Source organism: Arvicanthis niloticus, chromosome 24 (genome assembly GCF_011762505.2).
Source record: "Arvicanthis niloticus isolate mArvNil1 chromosome 24, mArvNil1.pat.X, whole genome shotgun sequence".
Lineage (NCBI taxonomy): Eukaryota > Metazoa > Chordata > Mammalia > Rodentia > Muridae > Arvicanthis > Arvicanthis niloticus.
The window spans coordinates 3,640,047-3,662,927 of record NC_133432.1 but is presented as its reverse complement, the minus strand read 5'-3'; the positions used below and the strand labels follow the sequence as shown (position 1 = coordinate 3,662,927).

The following is a 22,881-nucleotide window of genomic DNA, read 5'->3' as shown; positions in this document are numbered from 1 at the left end:
GCTAACATGGAGTGCCTGCAGCAGGGAGCCTGTCCTGGAATTGCTACCGCTCCCCTTCAAGCTTGATCCAGTGACATGGTGTCTTCCCTCATGTTGGGATCCTGCTGAGTGTGTGCCCAGGACCTGACTGTACTGACTGCTAGTTCTTCAGTGGGAGATTCTATGAAAACCATCCTGGCAAAGGGTGGAGACTGGAGCAGCATGGGGAACATTTTGAAGGTCCCTCCCTCATCAGGGATACATTGTTTCCCATGTTCTCTGGGCTCCATGGTGTGGTTAAGCTTCTTGTTGCCTCACAGACTGTTTTTCTATAGGTCACATGACAGTCTCATGTAGCCCTGGCTGACCTGATGCTTGCTGTGTAGACCAGGCTGACCTCAAACTCAGAGATCCACTTGCCTTTGCCTCGGCGCGCTCACCGACACGCTGTGCTCACTGTGTTTCAGTTAACGAGCTATGAGTTTTCTGAGTTGTTACTGGTTCTTGCAAGTTTTCAGTTGTCATCGGGCCCCTTAGATAGCCGGGATCGGACATGAAAAATCAATCCTCTTGTCACCTGAAAGAGCACAGACCACGTGTGAGTGTAGGAGAACCCAGTTAGGATCTTCCAGCAAGGAGTCCAAGGAGCTAAATCCGATCCGTGCATTCACCTCCCCTGCTCCGTAACACCAGAGCACATGTTAAGTATTTATTATTGTTGCTTCTGCCCTGCTTATCTAATGCATCTCTATCTACACGGCAGGCGTGAGAGATCCCTGTAGTACCGTGTAATTGCTTTCTCCCCACAGTGGAGATTCCCCAGAGGTCACCTGGGCGCCATCTTGCTTCCTCTTGCCGTGATATAAATAACCTGGAAGTTGGTGTAGCTTGGCGTGGGTTCCCGGCCTAGACCACACCCTCGTCTTTATGTCCCCAGGTATGCCATGAAGTGCTTAGACAAGAAGAGGGTGAAGATGAAGCAGGGAGAAACGCTGGCTTTGAACGAGAGGATCATGCTGTCTCTCGTCAGCACTGGGGTGAGTAGGTCCCGTGGCTTCTGGTGTTTGGTCAGTTGCTATTGTCTGTCCCAGCTGATCACAAAGTAGGTTGACCAGGGGAGGGTTAGGGTGTGACACAGGACAGGCTCATGCTGGTTGGGTGGGGTGTGGTGCCTCTATCTGAGCTGGAGGGGAGGCCTCAAGAACCAGCGCCTCCCCCAGAACAGTTTCCCTTCTCCTGGCTTCCTTTTTTGCAGAGCGTGGTGCCCCAAGGGTAGACAATTATGATGATAAGAACACTCCAATGTGATTTTAAAATGGCCTTCATGATGGAAAGCTAGCCAGACGAGGAAAGACCGAGCCCTGCCCGCCAAAAGCCAGGCAGAGAGGGTGGGGCTTCAGCTCTGACTTATTTGTCTGGGAATGGTGTTAGGCATACAAGCCTCAGCTTCAGAGCTGGAGATGCGGTTTGGAGAATGAACACTTGAGAAGCAGGCATGAGGCCTTGGGTTTGATCCCAGTACCATGACCACCAGCACCGCAAACACCACCACCACCATCATCATCATCATCACCATCACCACCACCACCACCACAAGCACCACCACCACAACCCCTCAGTGGCCTTTACATGTTTGTACAGAGCCACCAAACAAGACAGCCCATCCAAGATAGCTCTCCTTGTTGAAATCTGTGCAGGTGCGTGGACACCACATGGCTGTCAGCCAGTGCTCAGAGCTGGCCAGAGCCTTAGGATGGAGTTGTACCATGGTAGAGCATACTATGCATGTGTGGCTGGCAGGTTAACCCTCCCTGTAATATAAGTAGAGGCCTCTGACTGTCACTGTGCAGACCATAGGCGGTCACCTTCTGTGGGGCCCTTCTGACTGACACAGCTGGATTCTATGCACAGTCCTCTCTGCCTAAAGGATTTGAAGGGCATCAAACCTTAATGGCTAAGAACCTGTTTCAGCTGGTAAGAGGGTTGTGGATACCCCAGAACAGATCCGCCCCCCTTCCTGTTCTTGGCCACACTGAGCTCATCTTTCAGATCATTCTTTTGGAGGCAAAGTGCTTTTGGTTTTTTTTGGGGGGGGGTGGTTTTGTTTTTTGTTTTTTGTGACCTGTTTTTATTGAATTGAGGTTGATAATGATTCCAGCACTTCTTTTCGGAGTTTCTAGGACTGTTTGCTACTGAAGTAAAACAACCACTTCATTTAGGTGAACCCTAAAATGAAATGAGGGGAAAGGGGGCTCTAATTAACCCCTAATTACGCAAGTTTGTCTTCTAACTCTGGACATTTAGCCTTATTTTTAATGAGTTATTCCAAAGCCCTGTTGGTTTTTAAGACGTCTGATGGAGAATGGCTTTTTCCTTCCTTCCTTCCTTCCTTCTTTCCTTCCTTCCTTCCTTCCTTCCTTCCTTCCTTTCTTATGTTGGAAAGGTATAAGGCCAAGTTGTGTGTATTCTCTTAATATTTCCTTTATTCAGACGAGGGGGTGTTGGTGTGAGAAGTACACCATCTTTGCTTTGGTCCAACCTGAATGAAATAAGCTTGAAATCCAGGTTGTATTGGGCCACTAACTTGAACTAACTTAAGAGAATTAATCCTACACACGTTCAGATGCTGAACTGTTTTGCTAACGACGGCCCAGGTGCTTCAGCCTGGCACCATGCTATAGTAAGGTGACTTGGGAGTGTAAGCACTCAGTTCTGTGTGTCCTGGACACCATGTGACCCTCCTTCTGGTGTCTGCTTAGCCCCCAGATCAATGAGGCTCCCCTGCTGGGTGTGTTTCACGTTGTGTCAGTGAAAAGCACCATAGGGCTTGTGGTAGGCTAGTGAGACTGCAGCCAATAGTGTTCTCTCTAGTCTCACTGGGGAGACTACCCAAGGGAAGCAACCGAGCTCCAGACTAGTGTGGGGGTAATGGGGGGGGGGGTGTTCCTAGGTGTGGGAGGGGCCAGCCACAGATGTTTTGTTCAGTCTTATTAGTTTGGTCAGATGACCCTCAGCGGTCCAGCTGAGTTTGCCATTGGCTGCTGTCAGGCTGTGACTTCTCCCACAGAGATGAGGGAAGGCTGTGGTGGCAGGGTGGCCAGGCCAGAGGCAGTAGCTTTGGGTTTTCCCAGGTGGGCAGAAGTCATCCCAAGGGATGTGGTCTGAGGCTAGGGAAACAAGCTTTGTCTGTTAAAGAGACTTAAATTTGAATGGCTCAAGTGCTCAGAACTCGATGGTCAGGGCTGGGGCTGGTGAAAAAAAAAAAAAAAAAAAAAAGTACTCAAATCTACCCAGCTGGAACTGGGTCAAGGGGAGCCTGTACATGACACTGGGCAAAACCACCTTATAAGGAGCTGTTGGGGGTGGGGTCTCGGGGGATGCTCAGAGAACGTGGGGCTTCCATCATGGCTGGCTGGCCATTTCTTTGTGGCCTCAGGCAAGAAGTTCCCCATTCAGGGCTTGGCTTGCTGGTCTTTAAACAAGGAAGTGAGACCATCTGTGTTTCTTCTTCTTCTTCTTCTTCTTCTTCTTCTTCTTCTTCTTCTTCTTCTTCTTCTTCTTCTTCTTCTTCTTCTTCTTCTTCTTCCTCCTCCTCTTCCTCCTCCTCTTCCTCCTCCTCCTCCTCCTCCTCCTCATCCTCCTCCTCCTCCTCCTCCTCCTCTTCCCCCCTCTAATTCTAAATTCTAACTCTAAGTCTTGTTCCCTATCTTGCTAAAGATGCTGGGCTGGCTGTCATTAGAAGGACCATAAGCCACTGTGTTCCAGGATCTCCCCTGTGAGGTTGTCTGATGTCCTGGTTATTGTTGCCCATCCCAGGTGGGAAAGACCTTAGCTTTGCTGAGTTTCAGGTCCACCTCCTTCTCTTTTCCACTGAGTTGACCATTAGGTCACAGGGCATGTGTTTAGGGGGGCCCACTGAGGATGAGGGGGTAAGTGTGGCATGGGAAGGTCGCGGGAAGATCTGGAGAAGCACGGAGGCCTGCATTGGCTAGTTTGTGTCAACTTGACACAAGCTGAGAAGAGGGAACTTCAGTTGAGAAAGTGCCTCCATAAAGTCAGGCTGTAAGCAAGCAGTGCATTTTCTTAATTAGTGATTGGTGGAGGAGGGTCCAGCCCATTGTGGGTGTGGCTATCCCATTGTGGGTGTGGCTATCCCATTGTGGGTGGGGCCATCCCATTGTGGGTGGGGCCATCCCTGGGCAATTGGTCCTAGGTTCTATAAGAAAGCAGGCTGAGCAAGCCATGAGGAGCAAGCCAGTCAGCAGCACCCCTCCATGGCTTCTGCATCAGCTCCTGCCTCCAGGTTCCTGCCCTCTTTCTATCTTGGCTTTCGTCAGTGGACTGCGATTTAGGATGTATAAGCCAAATAAACCCTTTCCTCCCTAACTTAACTTCAGTCATTTGGTTTCAGCACAGCAATGGTGACCCTAACCGAGAGGGTCCCAGAAGGCCACTGGCTTATGGGAAGATGGCTCTGTGCTTCATGTACTTGAGAATGCACATTTCAGAGTCAGTAAATTCACCATCTCAGCAGACCAGAGGCCCGCAGAGGAAGCTGTCAGTCATCTTGACCTAGTTTTCTCTAGAAGACTTAGGGAAATAAGTCCAAGTCTGTACGTCCATAGTTTATAGCGCATACCAACTTGAAATCATCTGCATACCCTTAACATGGAGATTTCAGAGTCTGTTATTTCGAGTGTTGTGTGTGGGTGTGTGTGCACTCTTTTGCTTCAGTGTGGAGGTCAGAGTAAGAGGTCAGATGTCAGGGGTTACTCTTTGGGTTGTTGGCTTTCTCCTGTGTTTTGAGATAGAGTTTCTCTCTGATCTGGGGCTCAACAATTGGGCTAGGCCAGCTGGGCCAGGAGGCCCAGGGCTCACCTCTCTCTGCCACCACAGTGTTGGGATCCCAAGTGCATACAATCATGCCTAGCTCTTTAATGTGGGTTCTGGAGATCAAATCCAGATTGTCTTGCTTATATGTCAAGAATCTTACAGACTGAGAGTCTCCCCAACACTGACGTTTTAAGGAAGTTATGTAGTGAAAACTTATGTGATTTTGTTTTTCTTTTAATCCCAGGTGTGGGACACGGGGCTCTTTCAGTTTGCCCACAGCCATTAACTATGATTATCTCATGTTCCAGGAGGGGCATGATTTTTGCCAGCTGCGTACAGTTTACATTTGGAATTCTGGGGACTCAAACACGAGTGTCCCAGAGGGCTGGGGGTAGTTGTTGGTTCTGCTGCTGCTGCTGGTTTCTGCTGGATTGCTGTTTTGTTGGCTTGCTGGTTGGAGATACCCTGATGACTGAGACTGGGCTTGCCTCTCGAGATTCAACACCCCTAGTCAGCAGCAAGTTGTCTAAAGAGAGCTGCACCCCCTACACCCTCTTTCTTTCCCTCCTACCTAGTGTTGGGGGTTGGAAGAGATCGAGGTGGAGACGGATGGTAGATATAAGAACCCGATAAAGTAGCTTCAAAAAGTATACCTGCAAGGTTATACTGGGGAAACTTCAACCCTTCTTTGAATTTTAATAGCTCACAGTGTTGAGAAAGACCATCTTGTATGGCAGGCTCTATTGCATCGAAGGTCATATTGTTGCTGAAGCTTGCTAGTGACAAGAACGTGGGAAGAGTCTGAACTGATCCTGTGCAGGGTCCAGCAGAGAATCTTGCTGAATCAGGATCTGAGAGCTGGTAAATGGTCAGCAGGAGATGGAGGTTTGTCAGAAGGCTGAAGTCCTGAAGTCACCCCGAGGCTTAAGACACCAGCTCCCTGCCCAGGCCATGCCTCTCCTGAGCTCTCCCAAGGTGGCTATCTCTGCTGTTAGCCTGGACACACCTGTGGCTGTTTCTTCTTCTCTCCCCGGGAGTGTGAGATAGCCCATGCTGCTGTATATAACATAATACCTGAATGGCAGGGTTGGCAAGAACTGTGTGACACTGTCGCCAAAGCCAACCCGTGAGCCAAGAATGTCTCACCCATATCTAGAGGCTTTGTAAGGAAAGGACACAGAGAATCAGTGTCAGACACTGTGTGTGGTCGGGAGAACCTGAGCTAATGTTGAGGTCCAGAGTCTTGTGCCACAGTCATGTGTCCCCTCCCCAACTTTTCCCTGAGGCCTTTTCTAGGCTAGGCTAATCCAAGCAGAGATGTTAGACAGTTCTTGAGATAGCCCTCCTGCACCCATAGTGCAGACGGCCACCGACTGTCAACTCGGGGTGGAGTGGCCAAGTCATGTAATGCACAACCCAGGTAATAGCTCCAAACAGCTGGTCCTGGCTCAGCACCATGGCGCTAGTGGTGGTGGTCATGCAGAAGACATGGCTGGGATTTGTTGAATAGATAGAAAACACTGACCCCACCCTGGCCTTTTATGTTATGTTTACTGCACTCAAGGGACCATCTACATGCGTGTTCTTAGCAGGGCTCCTCTGTTAATCATTTTGTGCTTGAGCTTAGGGCCATGCTATCTGAACTACATTTATGTGTATGTGTGTTTACCTGCGTGTATACCTGTGTATATAGACATATGCATGTGTGTTTGTGCATATACATATATGTACTTGTGTCTTTGTGTACATGTGTGCATACCTATGTATGTGAATGCATGTATAGACATGTACCTGTGTGTGCATGTGTGTGTGGACACGTACACATGTGTATGTGCATATACATATACGTGTTTGTGCCGTGTACATGAGTGTGTGTCCTTATATGTGTATAAATGAGTGTACCTGTGTAAATTCATTTGTGTACACATATATGCACCTCTGTGTATACATGAGTGTGCATGTGTCCATGTGCAAATAGCATGTATGCGTGCATCTTTACATGTATATGTGTGTATGCATGTGTGCATCTGTGTGTGTATGAGTGTATATATGTATGTATCTGTGTATGCATGTGTGGATATGTGTGTGTGTGTGTGCATGCACACGTGAGTGCATGATAACCTTTACAGAGGGGTATGGGATGCTCACCCGTGCGTGCCTGTGGAGGCCAGAGGTACATGCCGATTTCCTTTGTTGTCCTATATCTTGATTTTTGAGACAGGGTCTCACATTGAACTTGGAACTCATTGACATGGCTAGACCGAATGGCCAGTGAACCCCAGTGACCCTTTCCTCTCTGCATCCCCAGTGTGTGCGGGGTGTGTGAGCTCAGGTCCCTACAGGACCCTCCCCCAGCTCCATAAGGAGTCACCACGTCTACCGCGCCGTGACTTTCCTGGCTTGTTTTTCTTAAAGCGTGTCTATACTTTCTGACTGTTTATAGTCCCACACACATTAATCAACGTGTCAACGCTCATTTCTATTAGGATTCTGTGGGCTCTGCGGACGATTCACGGGACACGAACACCCATTTATGTTGAGTTACTCACGTCAGTCAGTCACTCTACAGCATGTTTCCCACCTTCAAAAGCTAATTTCATTCTAATAGCACAAATGATAAATAACTGCCCTCTCGTTTGGCTCTCTTGAGTTCAAAGCAGAAATTCAAATTCATAATTGGCTGGCCAGGATTCAAACCTCAGACAGCAGAGACCAGTAGGGTAACAGCATCCCTGGTGGCTGTGGTCTTTTGGAGGGGCCCAGACGCAAAAAGGACAGTGCCAGGGTGAATCAGGGTGATAGGGTACCCCACGTCCTCCTGTTCCATCAGTGGGCTCTGCCATCTACTAGATCCGCTGCTCTGTGGCTCCTCAGGTGGCCAGCATGTGTCATAGCATGCTGATTTCCTTGGTTGTTCTATATCTTGATTTTTGAGACAGGGTCTCACATTGAACTTGGAACTCATTGAGATGTCTAGACCAGATGGCCAGTGAACCCCAGTGACCCTTCCCTCTCTGCATCCCCAGTGTGAGCTCAACCATTCGTTGAGAGAGGGCTCAGCAGGAGTCCCACCGTGGGGTGTTTGGCAGTGGAATGCTATCTGGGGCATCTTCTGTCCGTCTCACTTCAGTTTCTGTCTGTCCACTCTAGGACTGTCCCTTCATCGTCTGCATGACCTATGCTTTCCACACGCCGGACAAACTCTGCTTCATCCTGGACCTGATGAACGGTAAGCAAGTCCCAGATGTCTGGCTTGCCATGTGAGCCCTGCATGGTGTTCCCTCCGAGCCGGTGGCCCCCAGACACACTGGGCTCCATGAGTCTGTCCCGTAGTTAGACTCCCATTGTAGTTTAAGGGCATCTTTGCCCTTTGTTTTTTATCTTGCAACACTGGCTGTGATTTCTCTCAGCCTGCCATTTTCTGCCTCGGATGCTCAGTCTCAAAACTTCTCACAAGATAAATACTGGCCGTGAAGTATTGCCCTCTGGACTGCAACCGGCTTCCGGCTTTAATTAGTTTATTTCCTGGTCTCAACTCTTAGGAATGAAATATCTCCCAAGAACATAGGCCAAAGATAGACATGCATTTAGAAGCTGGCTTTCAAGGGCTTATTTGTGTGGATTCTGCTTTTTATTTTCTGTGCCTTCTGAGTCCTCGGAACTCTACGTTCATCTCTGAAACCATGAACAGCCACCCCAAATGGCGCAGACACAAAATGTTCATCCAGAAAATGCTTTCAGTGTGAGAATGCGGGATCTGAGCACTCGGAGTATTTTTAGGAAAAGCTGAAACAAAATATGAACCATTCAGATGCTCAGTTGCTTTTTTTTTTTCTTTCTTTTTTAGTCCCCTTAGGTTTTATTATGTTTTGCGTGTGTGATTTTAGCTTGCATCTAGCACCAAAATAGGAAGGACAAAGATTGGTAGTGAGTTACAGACGATGCCAGAGCCAACAGTGCGGGCCGTGTGTGGGTGTGTGGGTATGTGGGTGTGGTCTGTGTTATTTGTGTGTGTGTGTGTGGAGTGGACTCCATGGGTGGGTTCAGTTACTGGGTGGGGTTTAAATACTCCAGAGGTTCTGCTGGCTGGCCCACGCTCAATGGTGTCACTGGCTGTTGAGCTGCAACCCCAGTGGTGGCTCTATCCCATCCATGAGACAAAGTCTTCCACATTATCCCCTTGAAGTTGTTTCTGTAATGATCAATACCTCTAGCCAAATTAACAGAATCAAAGACATATGTTAAGGGCAAAAGGAGGAGCCATTCCCCCTTTCTCTAGCACCCTTGTTACGTGGGGTGACCTCTGTCTCCATGACTTGCCCTCTGGGTCTCTGGTTGCAGGTGGCGACATGCATTACCATCTCTCCCAGCATGGGGTGTTCTCTGAGAAGGAGGTACGCTTCTATGCCAGTGAGATTATCCTGGGCCTTGAGCATATGCACACCTGTTTCGTAGTCTACAGAGACCTGAAGGTGAGGAGGGCACAGCCCGCCCAAGGACCTCTGGGTGCCCCTTTCTCTGCAGCAGGGCCCTGTCCTTGTCTTCCCAACTCTGTCTCAGCCCTGGCAGAGTGGTCCACTGTATGATTACATTGGGGGTGGTACCTGTGTCCATTCTCCGTTGTCATGGCAACCTCAGTGCCTACTAAGGTGCTGGGTGCAGCTCATACTAAGTCAAGGAGTTACACAATAAAGGGGATGCTGGGCAGCATCTTCTGGGCATTTCCCACTTTGTATATGTAATTGTCGCTCAGTAGCCGCACAGCAAGGCGCTTGAGAGGGATAATGACTGTGAGCCAGGATAAAGATGCAGTCCTGACTCCTGTGGACAAGTCTGGTTGGAGGGAGAAGGATGAGTTGTGCAGTATAGCTCAGCCTGGGGACGTCTCGTGGTGGCTACTCTCTGAGCTGTGCTCACATCTGTTTTTGCCCCAGGGCTGAGAAACCCATGCCTCCAAGCACTGTGACTTGCACTCTAGAGGTGTGTTCTGAGATAGGCTCTCCAGGAAGGGAGGATCTGGGCGGTTGCTCCGAGTGTCCATGGTGACGCAGTGCATGGATGTGTGATGCAGACAGGCAAGGAAAAAAAAAAAAAAAAAAAAAAGAGGGACTGCCTTACTGAGGCACTCTGTCACTGTGGTAAACTGCCATGACCGAAATCAACACGGGGAGGAATGGGTTTAATTTCATCTTATAACCTGTGGTCCATCACTGAGGGAAGTCAGGGCAGGCACCTGGAGGCAGGAGCTGATGCAGAGGCCATGGAGGGGTGCTGCTCACTGGCTTGCTCCTCATGGTTTGCTCAGCCTGCTTTCTTATAGAACCCAAGACCACCAGCGCAGGGATGGCTCCACCCACAATGGGCGGGGCCATCTCCCATCAGTCACTAATGAAGAAAGTGCTCTACAGACTTGTCTACTGCCTGATCTTATGGAAACAGGTTCTCAGTTATGGTTCTCCCTTCTCAGATGACTCCAGCTTGTGTCAAATTGGCAAAACCTGCCAAAACACAAAACAAAACAAAACAAAGCAAGCAAGCAAACAAGCGAGGTAATCCAGGACAAAGACCCTGACAGAATATAGACACCTGTGTGTTGTAGAATTTATTTGATCCCAATCCAGAGTTTCTACTCTGCCTTGATCATTTGTAGTTTTCAGATAAAAGGCACACACACCCTTTGTATTTACAGTAAGCCTTAAACAGCACAAAGCTGGGCAGCTGCCTGCCCTCTATGCTGTTAGAATCTACTTTCCTGTCGATAACCCCAAATTATCACTTATTTTATCTGGACTGCTCTTAACTCCAGTTGGCTAGCCCTCAGGGCCGTTTTCTTGCCTCCTAACCCATGGCATCTAATCCTTCCTCCTTCACCTTCTTCTCCCTCTCATGGTTCTCCTCTGATCCCCAAACCCGGGAACCCCCAAATCCCACCTATATCTTGCCTGCCCAGTTATTGACTGTTGGCATTCTTATTCACCAATCAGAAATAACTTGGGGTCAGAGTTGCACAGTATCCCATGGGTTCTACGTGCAGAATCTCGGTCTCTGGGGGCAACCAGGTCTTGGGGGCCTGCACTTAGCCTCACAATACACAGCAACAGAGCAATCCTCCACACCTGTGTAGATGGGTAAGTAACTGCAAGAGGGTGACAGTTTACCCATGGGATGGGAAAACACCTGGAGTATTTGTCTCTCATTTTCGTTTCATTCTGGAATGGTTTAAACACGCGATGGGCTGGAATGAAGTCACGTTCCTTTCTCCTAGAGTCTGTAAGGTGTGGTGTGTGTGTGTGTGTGTATGTGTGTGTGTGTGTGTGTGTGTGTGTTTGAGGAGGGGCCTCGCTAGGTAGCCCAGGACAGCATAGAACTTGAGATCCTCCTGCCTCAACCTCCTGAGTGGCTGAATGACAGACGTGCCACTGGGCCCTGCTACTAATAGACTTGTTAAAATCTAGGAAGGAAAAATGCTACGTTTTGATTTGGGCACATAAGTTTTTTTTTTTTTCTTCTGTGAAACTCAAAGTGTTTGGGGAGTTAAAATAATTAGTCTTAGCTTTTATGTGAACGTACAGAAGCAAAGATTTTTTTTTTTTTTTATTGAACTAGAAATAGCCAGATGCTGGTTGGCTCACTAGTTGTGCATGAATTTTATGAGGAAGCAGATACACACAGACAGCCCAGGGCTGCTGCCCCCCTGTCTTAATTGAAAACCCTGGAAATGGCTTCTCCCATTCCTATTAGCCGGCGATGATGTCATTTAATTCTCATTCAAATTAATTCTAGCCTCTCATGTTTATTCATGTTCTAGTGCTGTTAAGAGCTTGCTGTTATTTTTATTTTGGGCCAAACAATAGGTGTTCCAACGGCAGAAAGATATTCCTGAGGTGACTGCAGGTGTGTGTGTGTGGGGGGGTGTGGGTGTGTATGGGTGTGTGTGGGTGTGTGTGGGTGTGTGTGGGTGTGGGTGGGTGGGTGGTGGGGGTGTCCTTTCTTTCTGTGATTGGCACTGACCAAGTTGAATCTGGATGGAAACAGATTAGATCAGAGTCAGGGTCAGATCCAATTGGTAGGGCCCTTGGTCAGTGATGGCTGTCCATCAGGACTGGCCTGGTGCTCTGGGAAACTTCCAGCCCTTGGGTCAGCAGCTGTACATCTGTCTATGCACGATTCCTCCCTGTCTAGGTCGTTGCAGCCGTATTCCCTGAAACCTTGCAGTCTGCAGGTGGCATGAAGCCGGTGCCCCATTGCTAGGATGTCTGTGTTGGTTACACTAAAGCTCTTGGAGTAATGGGGAGGGCATGCTTCAAGCCTATGGTGGGAACCCTCCTGCCCCTGCACCCTACCACTGGGTGTTACTCTCTTGTGACAGGGGTGGAGTGGGCGGGGGCGGGGGGTTCACTCTCAGAGCCCCTTCCTGCTGAAGTCTGCAGAGTGGAGCTGGGTTCATTGTCCTGCTGCCTAGGTCTGAGGACACCAGAGTTCCCAGTGATGACATAGGGGTACACACCCTGTAGAGATCACAGTGACCATAGTGAAGTGATGTTGAGTTGTACCCCATGAAGGTCACGCCATCCGTGATGAAATGATGTTCAGATGCACCACCCAGAGCTCTTGGGGGACTCTTGGGGACTTGAACCTCTATCCCTTTCAGCCTGCGAACATTCTCCTGGATGAATATGGACATGTGAGGATATCGGATCTTGGCCTCGCCTGCGATTTCTCCAAAAAGAAGCCTCACGCCAGTGTGTGAGTATCACGTCTGCCCCATTTGCTGTGTTTCCTTTGGCACCATGGCACCTGTGTTCGGGCCGTACCGCCTGGCCGTCTGTCCCCCCCCCCCCCCCGCCTGCCTCCCTCACCAGCTGGGATGCTGTGTGTTGTATTCAGTATCACAATGATGGAAGCAGAGATAAAGGCAGAGTGCTCCAAGGTCTGGGGAGATGGACTTGGCTCCTTGGGAGCCGGCCCCACGCAGAACTGACTGATTGATGGGAAAGGACCTGGTTCTGCAGAGGCTGAGTGCACACTGCCTGCGAGACTCTGCGAGCCTGTTCACCTTTTTTGACCTTCGGTCTCTTCTTCCATAAAGCTAATAAATTGGTTTATGCCATTGCCAGAGTGTGTGTCAGGGCCCATGCCCCAGAGAGGCATGTGACTGCTGCCCGGAATGCCCCAGGGAGGGCTCGGGACCCATTTCCCATCTCCCTCTGCTGCACTTCTGAGAAATCAGGAACTTCTGGGAGCCAGCCACCTACTTACTGACAGGTCATGCTGTTAGCCCAGGAGGGTGAACCAGTTGGTTGCCACAAGGGAAGTATGTCTTGAGGCTGCAGCCCTGAGCAATCTCTGAGGGCTCAGAACCCTGTATAGTGGTGGCAAAGTGCAGGTGACCTGGCCTGAGACCACCTCTAGATAAAAGCATAGATAGGCTAAGCTCTGAGCTCAGCATTCTGGTGAGCCACACCCCAACTCCCATTCTGCTTTGTTTACAATGTTTCCTTTTCCTCTGTGAATGGCTAACTGGATAGACAACTTTGTTATCATGCAGCCGAGCACCCGAGTTCAGTCCCCGGCAGCCCACATGATAGGAGGAGAGACCTGACTCCTGTAAGTTGTTTTGTGACCCCTACAGGCAAGCTGTAGCCTGAGTATGCCCCCCCTACATACGTACACACAGACACCGACTAAAATCACACTTTGCTATCTGAGCAAGTGTTCTCTCTGCTGAGTGGTTATCTGGAGATAAGTCCCCAGGCTCTCATTCCGTGTGTCTGTGTGAAGAATAAACCACAGACCCTTCTTTTGTAACTAGAACTGAAGGGATGGGTTTGTGGTGCTTTATCAGGGGCTGCCTTAAATCAGAACCATCTTTGAAAGCCCCAGTCACGGGTTCCTAGGGCGATACTAAACACCATAGTTTATGTGAATGCATTGCTCTTTGCACAGAGGCTGGGATAAGACTCTGAAAGCATTCGTGCTCTGCCATAGTGTGGCTACCTGCGCTTCTCCCAGGTGGTTCATTGGCTGTTTTTGAGAGATGCTTTTGAATTTTTAATGCTACCACTCTCTGGTGTGCTAACATCTTCAGTTTACTGTACTTATACCTTGAGTAGAGGAGGTTGTAAGAGTTCATCTTCCCAGAACCTCAGCTTTGTATGTAGTTTGTTTATCCCACTAGCCTGGCTGCCTCCATCCTGAGAGTCACACCAGCTCCAAATGGAGGACCATTCTGCCTGCTTCTTGAGGATTTGTATTTGAACAGTGTCTTGGCATCTTTTTCTTGGCTGTGATAAAATGCCCTGACAAAAGGCAGCTTAAGAGAGGAAGGGTTTATCTGGTTCATAATTCTGGGTTAAAATGCGTCTTGGCAGAGGCATCCCAGCTGTAGGACTGGAGACAGCCAGACACATTACATCCATGTTGGAAACAGCACACACTTGGCTCACTTTGTCCTCTTAATACAGCCTGGGACCCAAGCCTAGGGAATGGTGCCGCCCACTTTTAGTGTGGGTCTTCCTACCTCAGTTAACCTAACCAATACAGTCACAGGCATGCCCAAGAGTGAGTGATCCCTCCTGGGTGTGCCTAGAGGCTCGTCTCCCAGGTGCTCCAGATCCTCTATGTTGACAGCTGATACTGAACCCCTCAAACAGCATTCACAAATAGATTGGACTGAGGATAACAAGCTCCTGGTTTAAATGCTGGTACCAGGGCCACCACTTTATGCAGAAAAGGGGATAGAGAGCATGTCTTTTTAAATTTTTTTTCTAGTGAGGCATTTTGTGGTTAGGGCTGGATGAAGGCTTTGGAGTCATAGACCTGGGTTTGAATTTTTTTCCTCCTGAGAGATCTATTCTCTCTTGCAGCAAGGAGAGGATGGGGATGTTGCCCCTCCCGTGACAATTTTGGGCATGAGTCTGTGTACCTGCTGGACCTGGCAGCTGGCAGCACCTCAGGCAGATAGGGACTACTGGGGTGCCAGGGAATCCGGCAAGACTGGGTGTGTGTCCTGGTCCAGATCTCAGCCGTTTCAGGTGTGCCTAGCTATCTGCATTCAATATGGTGTCTGCACAAGACACCCCATGCATTATGGGCATTAATAGCCATTGCTGACAATGTGCAGATTAAGGTACAAAGAAATAAAGTTGAGTCGAAGGCGCACAGTGGGGGCTACAATTGTAATTCCTCTGCCCTGTGGAGATGGCTGCACTCCAGGTAGAGGAAACTCCCTGACTCAGGCTCTGAAGTCGACTGCCTTCACTGATGGGCCTGGGGTTAAGATATGTGGCCAGGATCCCCTACCCCAACCCTACCCCTGGTTATTTTTGTTGTTGTTCAAAGCCACAGATGTGAATCTTGAGCACCATCTCCCCTCCCCTGGGCTGCAGGCTCTCGGGTTATGGCCTCTGTGAATGTAGCTGTGGAGAACCCTAGCAGATGGAAAGAAAAACTTCCAGAACTGAGTGCTTTGACAGGACTACTCTGAGCCTGTGTTTACTTTATGGAGGAGTGCAGATCTTACCTGTGCCACCGTGTCCTTGCTGAGCTGTTCTCCTGTGTCCACAGTGGCCCAGCTGCCCATCAATGAGCATGGCTGCCATGCAGGCCAGTGAGGGAAACCCCAGTGGCAGTGACTCTGGTTGGCTCTAGAGAACACCTGCAGAGCCCACCCATCTCCACCAGCCCGTTTGATGCCTCTGGAGGATGTCCCTCCACTCCCAAATTGGAGTTCAGTCATGGATGCCACCTAAAAGTCACCTCGAAGGGGTTCCAGGCAAGGCTGAAACTCAACTTTCCCAGATAATGTTTCTAGAAGCCCTGGCAGAGGTCTCCTCTCTTCCCGGCATAGCTCTCTTGATTTTATGCTGGCGCCTTACAGAGAGCCACGTGGGCTGTGACCTGCAGCACCTACATCACGAGTTATGCAGTTTCTTCGAGCCTCTCCCGTGGGCTCCAGTGATCGCCCATGATCCTTACTGGCCAATGGTTTCCGAGCCGATCCTCCATGTGTCTAAGCAAGTCAGTAGCACTCGCCACAGGGAACCTGGGATTTGAACCTGCCTCCTGTCCTGCATGAGGTCAGTTCACCTCCTGGACCTTGTGACTTCTTTGAGTCCTGGCCACATCTGCATTTCCTCAGAGCACTTTCATCCTCTTATTAAAGACAGATCAGCTACAGATAAGGGCTTTGTTCCCTGGGTCCCTTGGACAAACCTCGGGCACAGTGTATGAACTCTTGGGTCTTCATGGACACCTACCTAGCTGGCCAGGACAGTTAAATCTAGACACCCACCTACCACCTAGCTGGCCAGAGCAGTTGAATCCACCCTGGTGGTCCGTGGGGTGACATGTCTGACCCGTGTGAACTCACAGTTACCTCCCACAGGACGCTCAGTATAGTGCGTGTTCTTGTTCCTCTGTGCTCAGTCACTGCCCTCTTGGCACTGGTCATCCTGATTTCAGAGTGAGTGTACTCCTGTGACAGTCTCCCTTCCCTCTTTAGGGGCACTCATGGGTACATGGCTCCCGAGGTGTTGCAGAAGGGGACGTGTTATGACAGCAGTGCCGACTGGTTCTCCCTGGGCTGCATGCTCTTCAAGCTCCTGCGGGGGTGAGTGGAACACAGACATCCTGTCTTGGGGAATCAAGTGGCACTTCCTGGGTGGAGGTTAGCGTGGTGGTAGAGGACTTACTTCATGTACATGAGAGCTCCATCCTCAGCATAGGGATGAGAAGATCACCTAATTACTACCAGATGTCTTGTTAAAGCACAGGGCATCCTTTAAGCCACACTGATGTGGGTGATGGTCACAGTCACTTTTCTGTTTTACTCAGGCCGGCTTCTGTCCTGAGGGCTCAGAACTCAAAGCCTGTGGTTTCATATTTTGTTTCATTGCCATGGGGCCACACAGTAGGTCTAAGCTAAAATTATAGAGCAAACCAGGAGGACGTTCGAAGCACTTCCACTGTAGATGGTGTTCTGGAACTAGGCAAAAGTATGAAAGCGCGGATGATTGGAGAAAGGGGTGGGGCTCCCTGTCCCGACCCCACCTACAGACAGATGATTTCTTGTGATTCCTGAGCCTTGAACATCTGAGGAGTTGTGGGGCATGTGTGTGAAAGAGCCAAAGTAGCCCTTCCCGAACAGTCCACATTTCTCCTTGAGTGAGTCTAGTGAAACCCAGACATTCTCACTAAAAGGTCTAGGAAAGGCCCTCGTCCCCACTTCCTATCCAGATTTCCCTCTTATCAGTTGCCAAGAAGCCTGGCTCCACAGCCTGCTGAGGGCTTACTGCACTCCTGGGATAACTCATTGAATGTACTGTGGCCGCCGTATGAACTATCTGGTGCATTTGAAGAGCTGTTTGAACTCTACCACCCTCCCAACTTGACTCCAAGTACGACTCAGTACATCCTGGGTGCTTCTGTAATCCAATTCCGCTATGCCCATTGTATTCCCCCATGATCCAAAATTCTATTACCGCTGAGAAAGTCGGGTCTGTTATTCCATAATTGTATTACCAGTACCATGTTGGTGGAGACCAGGCGCCCTTAATTTCTGTGGGCAGACTAGCTGACCTGATTAGCGATTATGCGAGCCAGAGGAAGCCATTTCCCAGGGAGGATCCCTTCTCTCCCCCCAGCCCCCGCACTACAGTCAATGCAGGTTCTGGGGGACACTCAGGATCTCCTCCAGTCCTCTCTGGAGATGCAGAGTCTGAGCTTCCAGAGTCCAAGTTGACTCACAGGATACAAGATATAAGAGTTCCCAATAAAGTACCCCAGGGAAACGGTGCAAGCCTGGCAAGGCTAGGATTCGCTTCTTCATTGCCTAGCTGTTTGTAAAACAGCCCATGCTTGTAGCCTGGAGAGGGTCCGTGATCACATGACTTTGTGTTTGAAGAGTCAGCTTGTCTAATTATCACCTTCGTCCCGTGCAGCTGTGGTTTGCACATCGCGCGGGGTGAGTTTTACAGAGCCACTGTTTAATCTGAGTCTGTCTGAATGAGGGGATAAAAGTCCTTGGCAGAGTCCTCATCTCCTGTGGTGGGAGGTTTTTTGTCACAGACCCAAAGGCCTCTGAGGGTGGTCCTAGGGACAGTTGTGGAGAGATGTGGGAGAGCTGGAAGCCAGAGAATGGGCACAGCTTGGGTGACCAAAATGCCAGACTGCAGCCCTTAAAAAAAGCATCTCATGAAGACAGGACAAAGATTGGCCTGGTGAAGTGACTCGGCAGGTAAAGACACCTGTCGCCAAGCCTGAGGACCTGACTTCAATCCCCGGGACCCACATGGTGGAAGGAGATGAACCAACTCTTTAAAGTCGTCCTCTGACCTTCACGCTCCCCCAATGCACACATGCATGTGTGCACATATACACACACAACACACACATGCATACTTGCACACACACACCCCAACGCACACACGTGTGTGTACACACACACCCTAACACACACATGCATGTGTGCATGTACACACACATACCTGCACACACACATGCACACACACAATGCACACATGTGTGTACACATACACACATATATACTTGCACACATATGCCCCCAACACACACATGCACACATGCATGTACACACATGCATACTTGCACACACATACCCCAATGCACACATGTGTGTGTACACACACACAGGTGCACACGCACACACATGTACACACACCCTAGCACGCTCATGCATGTGTGCGTGTACGCATACATACGTGCATGCACACATGCACACACACAATGCACACACTTGTGTATACACATACACACATACTTGCACACATATGCCCTCAACACACACATGCACACATGCATGTACACACATGCATACTTGCACATACTCGCATACACACACACACACAGAGGGAGAATGAGTGTGAACAAGGAAAAGACTGAAGACATCACAGAAGAATCTGTTGTGTGTGCAAACCTCTAGCTTCCCAAAGGAATCTGTTCGACCTTCTCCATAGCTAGTTCCAGGTCACTGTCTACTGATTATTTCCCGAACCTGGAGGAGGAATCTTGGGCATGTCTGGCAAATGGGCTTTGATGCATCCTCCCCACCCAGCTTCTCTCTCTGCTGCTTACTCAAAAGCCTTTCCAGGCAGTTGTATAACACAACGAACAAAGAACAGTAAATGAGTCCCAACTCTGGTGATTTGAGCTTGATACACATTTACTGAGTACTTAAAGCACACGAGGGCCTTTGCCCGATGGAGTGGAGAGGAGGGTAGGCGAGAGGGAGGCTCCCTTAAGTCCTGGGAGCTAGGAAGCTCAGAAATGGGAGGCCCGCTCTGGCTGTGTGGGAGACGGGGCTCTCAAGATGGAGAAGGTGTTTCAGGGACAGGAGCAGTTCACCATTGGGGTCCAGTGAGTGGCACCTGCTGTCTCGGAGAGGGAGTGTTAAAGAAAGCAAGGAAGACCTGAGAGCCTCTGTGTATGCTACGGACCATGGTGGCCTTGTTTCCTGGTGTAGGGGAGTGGGAGCTTTTAAAGGGATGACAGGACCACGTGATCTGCAGTAAGATGATTCTGGAAGCCGCATTATAGTGTCAGAGGGACAGAGACACAAGCGAGAGACCCACAGAGAGGCACCATGCTGTGTGCTTCAGCGGCAGAAGATTGGAGGAACACAAGATTGGGGCAGGACACTGAGTAGACAGAGCTTAGGTCTGGAGGAATGCTGCATGCCTGGGGCAGCCTGTTCCTTTCCTATCTCATCTTAGGCCAACCATAGCCAGACAACCATCAACACTTGGCTTCAGTCTCCAGGGATACTCTGCACTCCCTGGGGACAGCTTTGGTTGTCATAGCTTGGATGCATGGGCACTACTCAAGTATCCAAGTGCATAGGAGAGTCCCTGTCCCCAGCAGAATTGTGGGAACCAAGAATTCTCCCTCTGGGGAAGGCCCCTCCCCCGCATGTGTCTTCCATGAGGATAGAGGCTGGGCTGAGGCCTGGGGGTGGGGTTAAGTGCCCCTGGAGTTACTGGCTTTTTTCCTGTTGGGGGAGGTGGGATCATTTGTAGCTATTTTACTGTTATTGGCTCAAACTCCAAAGGCATATTCGATGTGACATGCCGTCTCTCTTGCATTCTAAAATTAAATTGTGGGAGTGTTTAATCATAATGTCATATCAGTTTGGGCTCAGAGTCAACCCTGTGGGTTTTGAAGTGTCTTGTCGTAGGAGTGGGTGGGCCTCCTTGGTTTCCTGGCAGGTGTAGGGGGGCGTGTTCACCGCTGCACTATCTAACAACACTATCTAATTAAGAGCGCTGTGCTTGCGCTTGGGGTGTGGGCTTCCTCTCCTAAATTTCCTCCTGCGGTCAGAAGCCGCCTGGTGCTGGGGAGTGTGTCTCTGCTGATGACAGCCTAGTGTGGGACACTCATCTACAGAGCCTGCACCAGGGGACGGCTGCCATCCGTGGTCTGTGAGTGTCACTCCTCCAAATGGAGACGTTACTATCCAAGGGTTGTTTTTCCTCTTTTAACATATTTGGAAATTAGCCAAATTCCTGGCTTGGTTCAGAAAGAGTAATCAAGATCGCACAGGCGGCACACGCGCGTGGAACGAGCCTCTAACCTCAAGTGTTACCGGTGAGGCAGCACAAGGATGAAGAGCTGGAGACCAAGGAGCTTTCCCATGGTGCTCACTGACTCAGATGTGGAGTCGCTGAACTTGCAGAAGGAAGGGACCTGTGGACCGAGGGATGGGTAGGAAGGTTGGTGTAGGAAAAACCGGGGTCTTTCTCTGACTCTGACTATTTTGTGCAGCCGAAACAGAATCATAACAGAATTATAACAGACAGAATTTATTTGGGCTCATGCTCTTGGAAGCCAGGGTTTAGTCAGCAACTTAAGGGACTTCCTATACCATCATTACAGGCCCTGGCCAGGGTGCTGTGTGAGAGAACAGGAGAGGGGAGTGAGGAGAGACCTGGAAGCCAGATTCACTTCTCTAACTGGCCCCATGAATAACAACCTCAATCCTTTTCTGGAACTGCAGCCCTCCTGACCTTGACTTTGAGAGACCCTACCTTCTCACATAACTGATACATTTAAGCAGCATTTGGGGATGACCTTCACACCGTGTCAGAGGTCAAATCTGCTGGCTTTGCCCTCACAGCCATGAACATACATTTAAATTCAAAGCCCTCACCTATCCCTCAAACCATGAGAAACACTGTGAGGTCGAGACAGAAGGTTGGCAGACAGACTGCCATCCCGCTCTCTGAACCTCAGCACGCTGATATTTCTGTGGATTTATACAAAAGAGAAGCATCTGTGTATGAAGTGTACCAGTGCCAAGCAAGGTGTCACCAGGAACAAGGGAAGGCCGTCTTCTGTGCTCTCAGTTTTTATTATTTGTTTGGTGGTGTCTATGCTTGACTGGAATGCCTGGCTAGCTGAGGATGGCCTTGAACTCTGGATCCTTCTGCCTCTCCCACTTCCCTTGCTGGTATGCACCACCACGCCTGACTCTCCACTTCCTTTTTTGAGCACAGTAATTGCACATTTTTCTCCTTGGAAACAAGGAGAAAAGAATATTTCCAATCAAATCTATTTAAAGATTACAGCATGTCCTTGGTTAGTGCCAATTTGCCTTGTTGGGATTTTTTGTTGTTGTTGTTCAAATTAGTGCTTTTGGGAGATGGCTATTACTTGGTGGTTCTGCAGAGACACTGGAGCGCCCTCTCTCACACAGAGGGAGAAAGGAGTCTGGCACTAAGAAGCTTGCCTGGATCAGGGAGGGGCAGCCTGGGGCAAGTGGGGCTGGATCCATGGATTCTATGCACTGCTGCACTCTGGGAAATCCGCCTCCAGATGTTTTCTATAGAATCTTGCTTTGCCTTAAAGCTTTACCTTGTAAAGGGGCGGGGTCACTGCGTACACATGCCTTTCTGTAAGGAAACCCCAGTCCTAGATGGCCCTTCATCAATTTCAAATACATCAATAGGCCACTCGTTCTAACTTGCAAATTTAAAATGCTGTTTAGTGATAACATTTCCCTTGAAAGCTCGCTTCCCCAGAATTTCAAAGACACAAAAGGTGTGGCTCACACTTGAAATGTCAGCACATTGGAAGCTAAGGCAGGAGGATTGAAGTGAGTTTGAGGACAGCCTGGGTTGCCTAGAGACCCTTCCTGGGGTGTGTATGTGCATGTGTGTATGTGTATGTTGTATCTGTATGTATATGTGCATATGTGTATGTATGCATATATGCATGTGTGTGTATGCACATGTGTGTGTATGAATGTATATGTATGGGTATGTATGCGTATGTGTATGAATGTGTGTTATATGACTATATAGCACTCCCAGATGTTTATGCAAAACTTCATATTGAGCACATCACAAGGTCACGGAGCCATGCTCACCCACGGCTGGGCTGTAGAAGCAGCCCAGGTGTCCATCAGCAGAGGTATAGATGAAGACAGTACAGAATTGTTTTCAGCCATGAGGGAATATGAATATCAGCCATTTGTAGTAAAATGGTTGCTCAGGAGCTAATCCCATAAAACAAACCGAGTCGATCCCAGAAAGACAAACATTATGTGTATCTTGTCATTGTGGATTACTTTAGAGAGACATGAAAATCATGTATGTAGGAATTACAGGAAAGAAACTGGAGAGCAGAGGGGAGTAGAGGAGTGCATGGGGACAGTCGGGGGAATGGGGAGAGAGAAGCGGGAATGGGAAAGAGGGGAAGAAGGGGGAACACACACACACAGAGAGAGAGAGAGAGGGAGAGAGAGAGAGAGAGAGAGAAGCAGGGAGCAGGGCAACATTGTGTATGTGCCTGAAAACAGCCTAGTGCATTTAGTGCATCTCTGTATGAGAATAACAACATGATAGCTTAAAAAGTAAAAGGAAGAAATATAAACAACATAGCAAAGAGAAGTCCTTCTCGGGACTTACCAAGCAGGACTCGGCTCTTACCTGACAACCGAGTGCCATACTTGGCACCTACTGTCTACTGCCACAGTCTTGGTTCCACACATTCTGTGAGACATGTAGCCTGAGCCATTGTCCACAGGAACCTTATGGAACCTTACGGAAGGTT

The 22,881-nt window shown here is 49.3% G+C and overlaps 1 protein-coding gene across 2 annotated transcripts in view; it reads left to right on the top strand.

The window, feature by feature from the left end:
* Nucleotides 1–22,881, top strand: part of Grk3 (G protein-coupled receptor kinase 3) — a 95,890-nt gene that overhangs the window by 57,336 nt on the left and 15,673 nt on the right. For both annotated transcript variants that reach the window (XM_076922412.1, XM_076922413.1), the window contains 5 exons: nt 917–1,016; nt 7,963–8,041; nt 9,154–9,284; nt 12,464–12,558; nt 16,316–16,423. In XM_076922412.1, the coding sequence (XP_076778527.1) occupies nt 917–1,016; nt 7,963–8,041; nt 9,154–9,284; nt 12,464–12,558; nt 16,316–16,423 (513 nt within the window). The remainder of the gene's footprint in view (nt 1–916; nt 1,017–7,962; nt 8,042–9,153; nt 9,285–12,463; nt 12,559–16,315; nt 16,424–22,881) is intronic.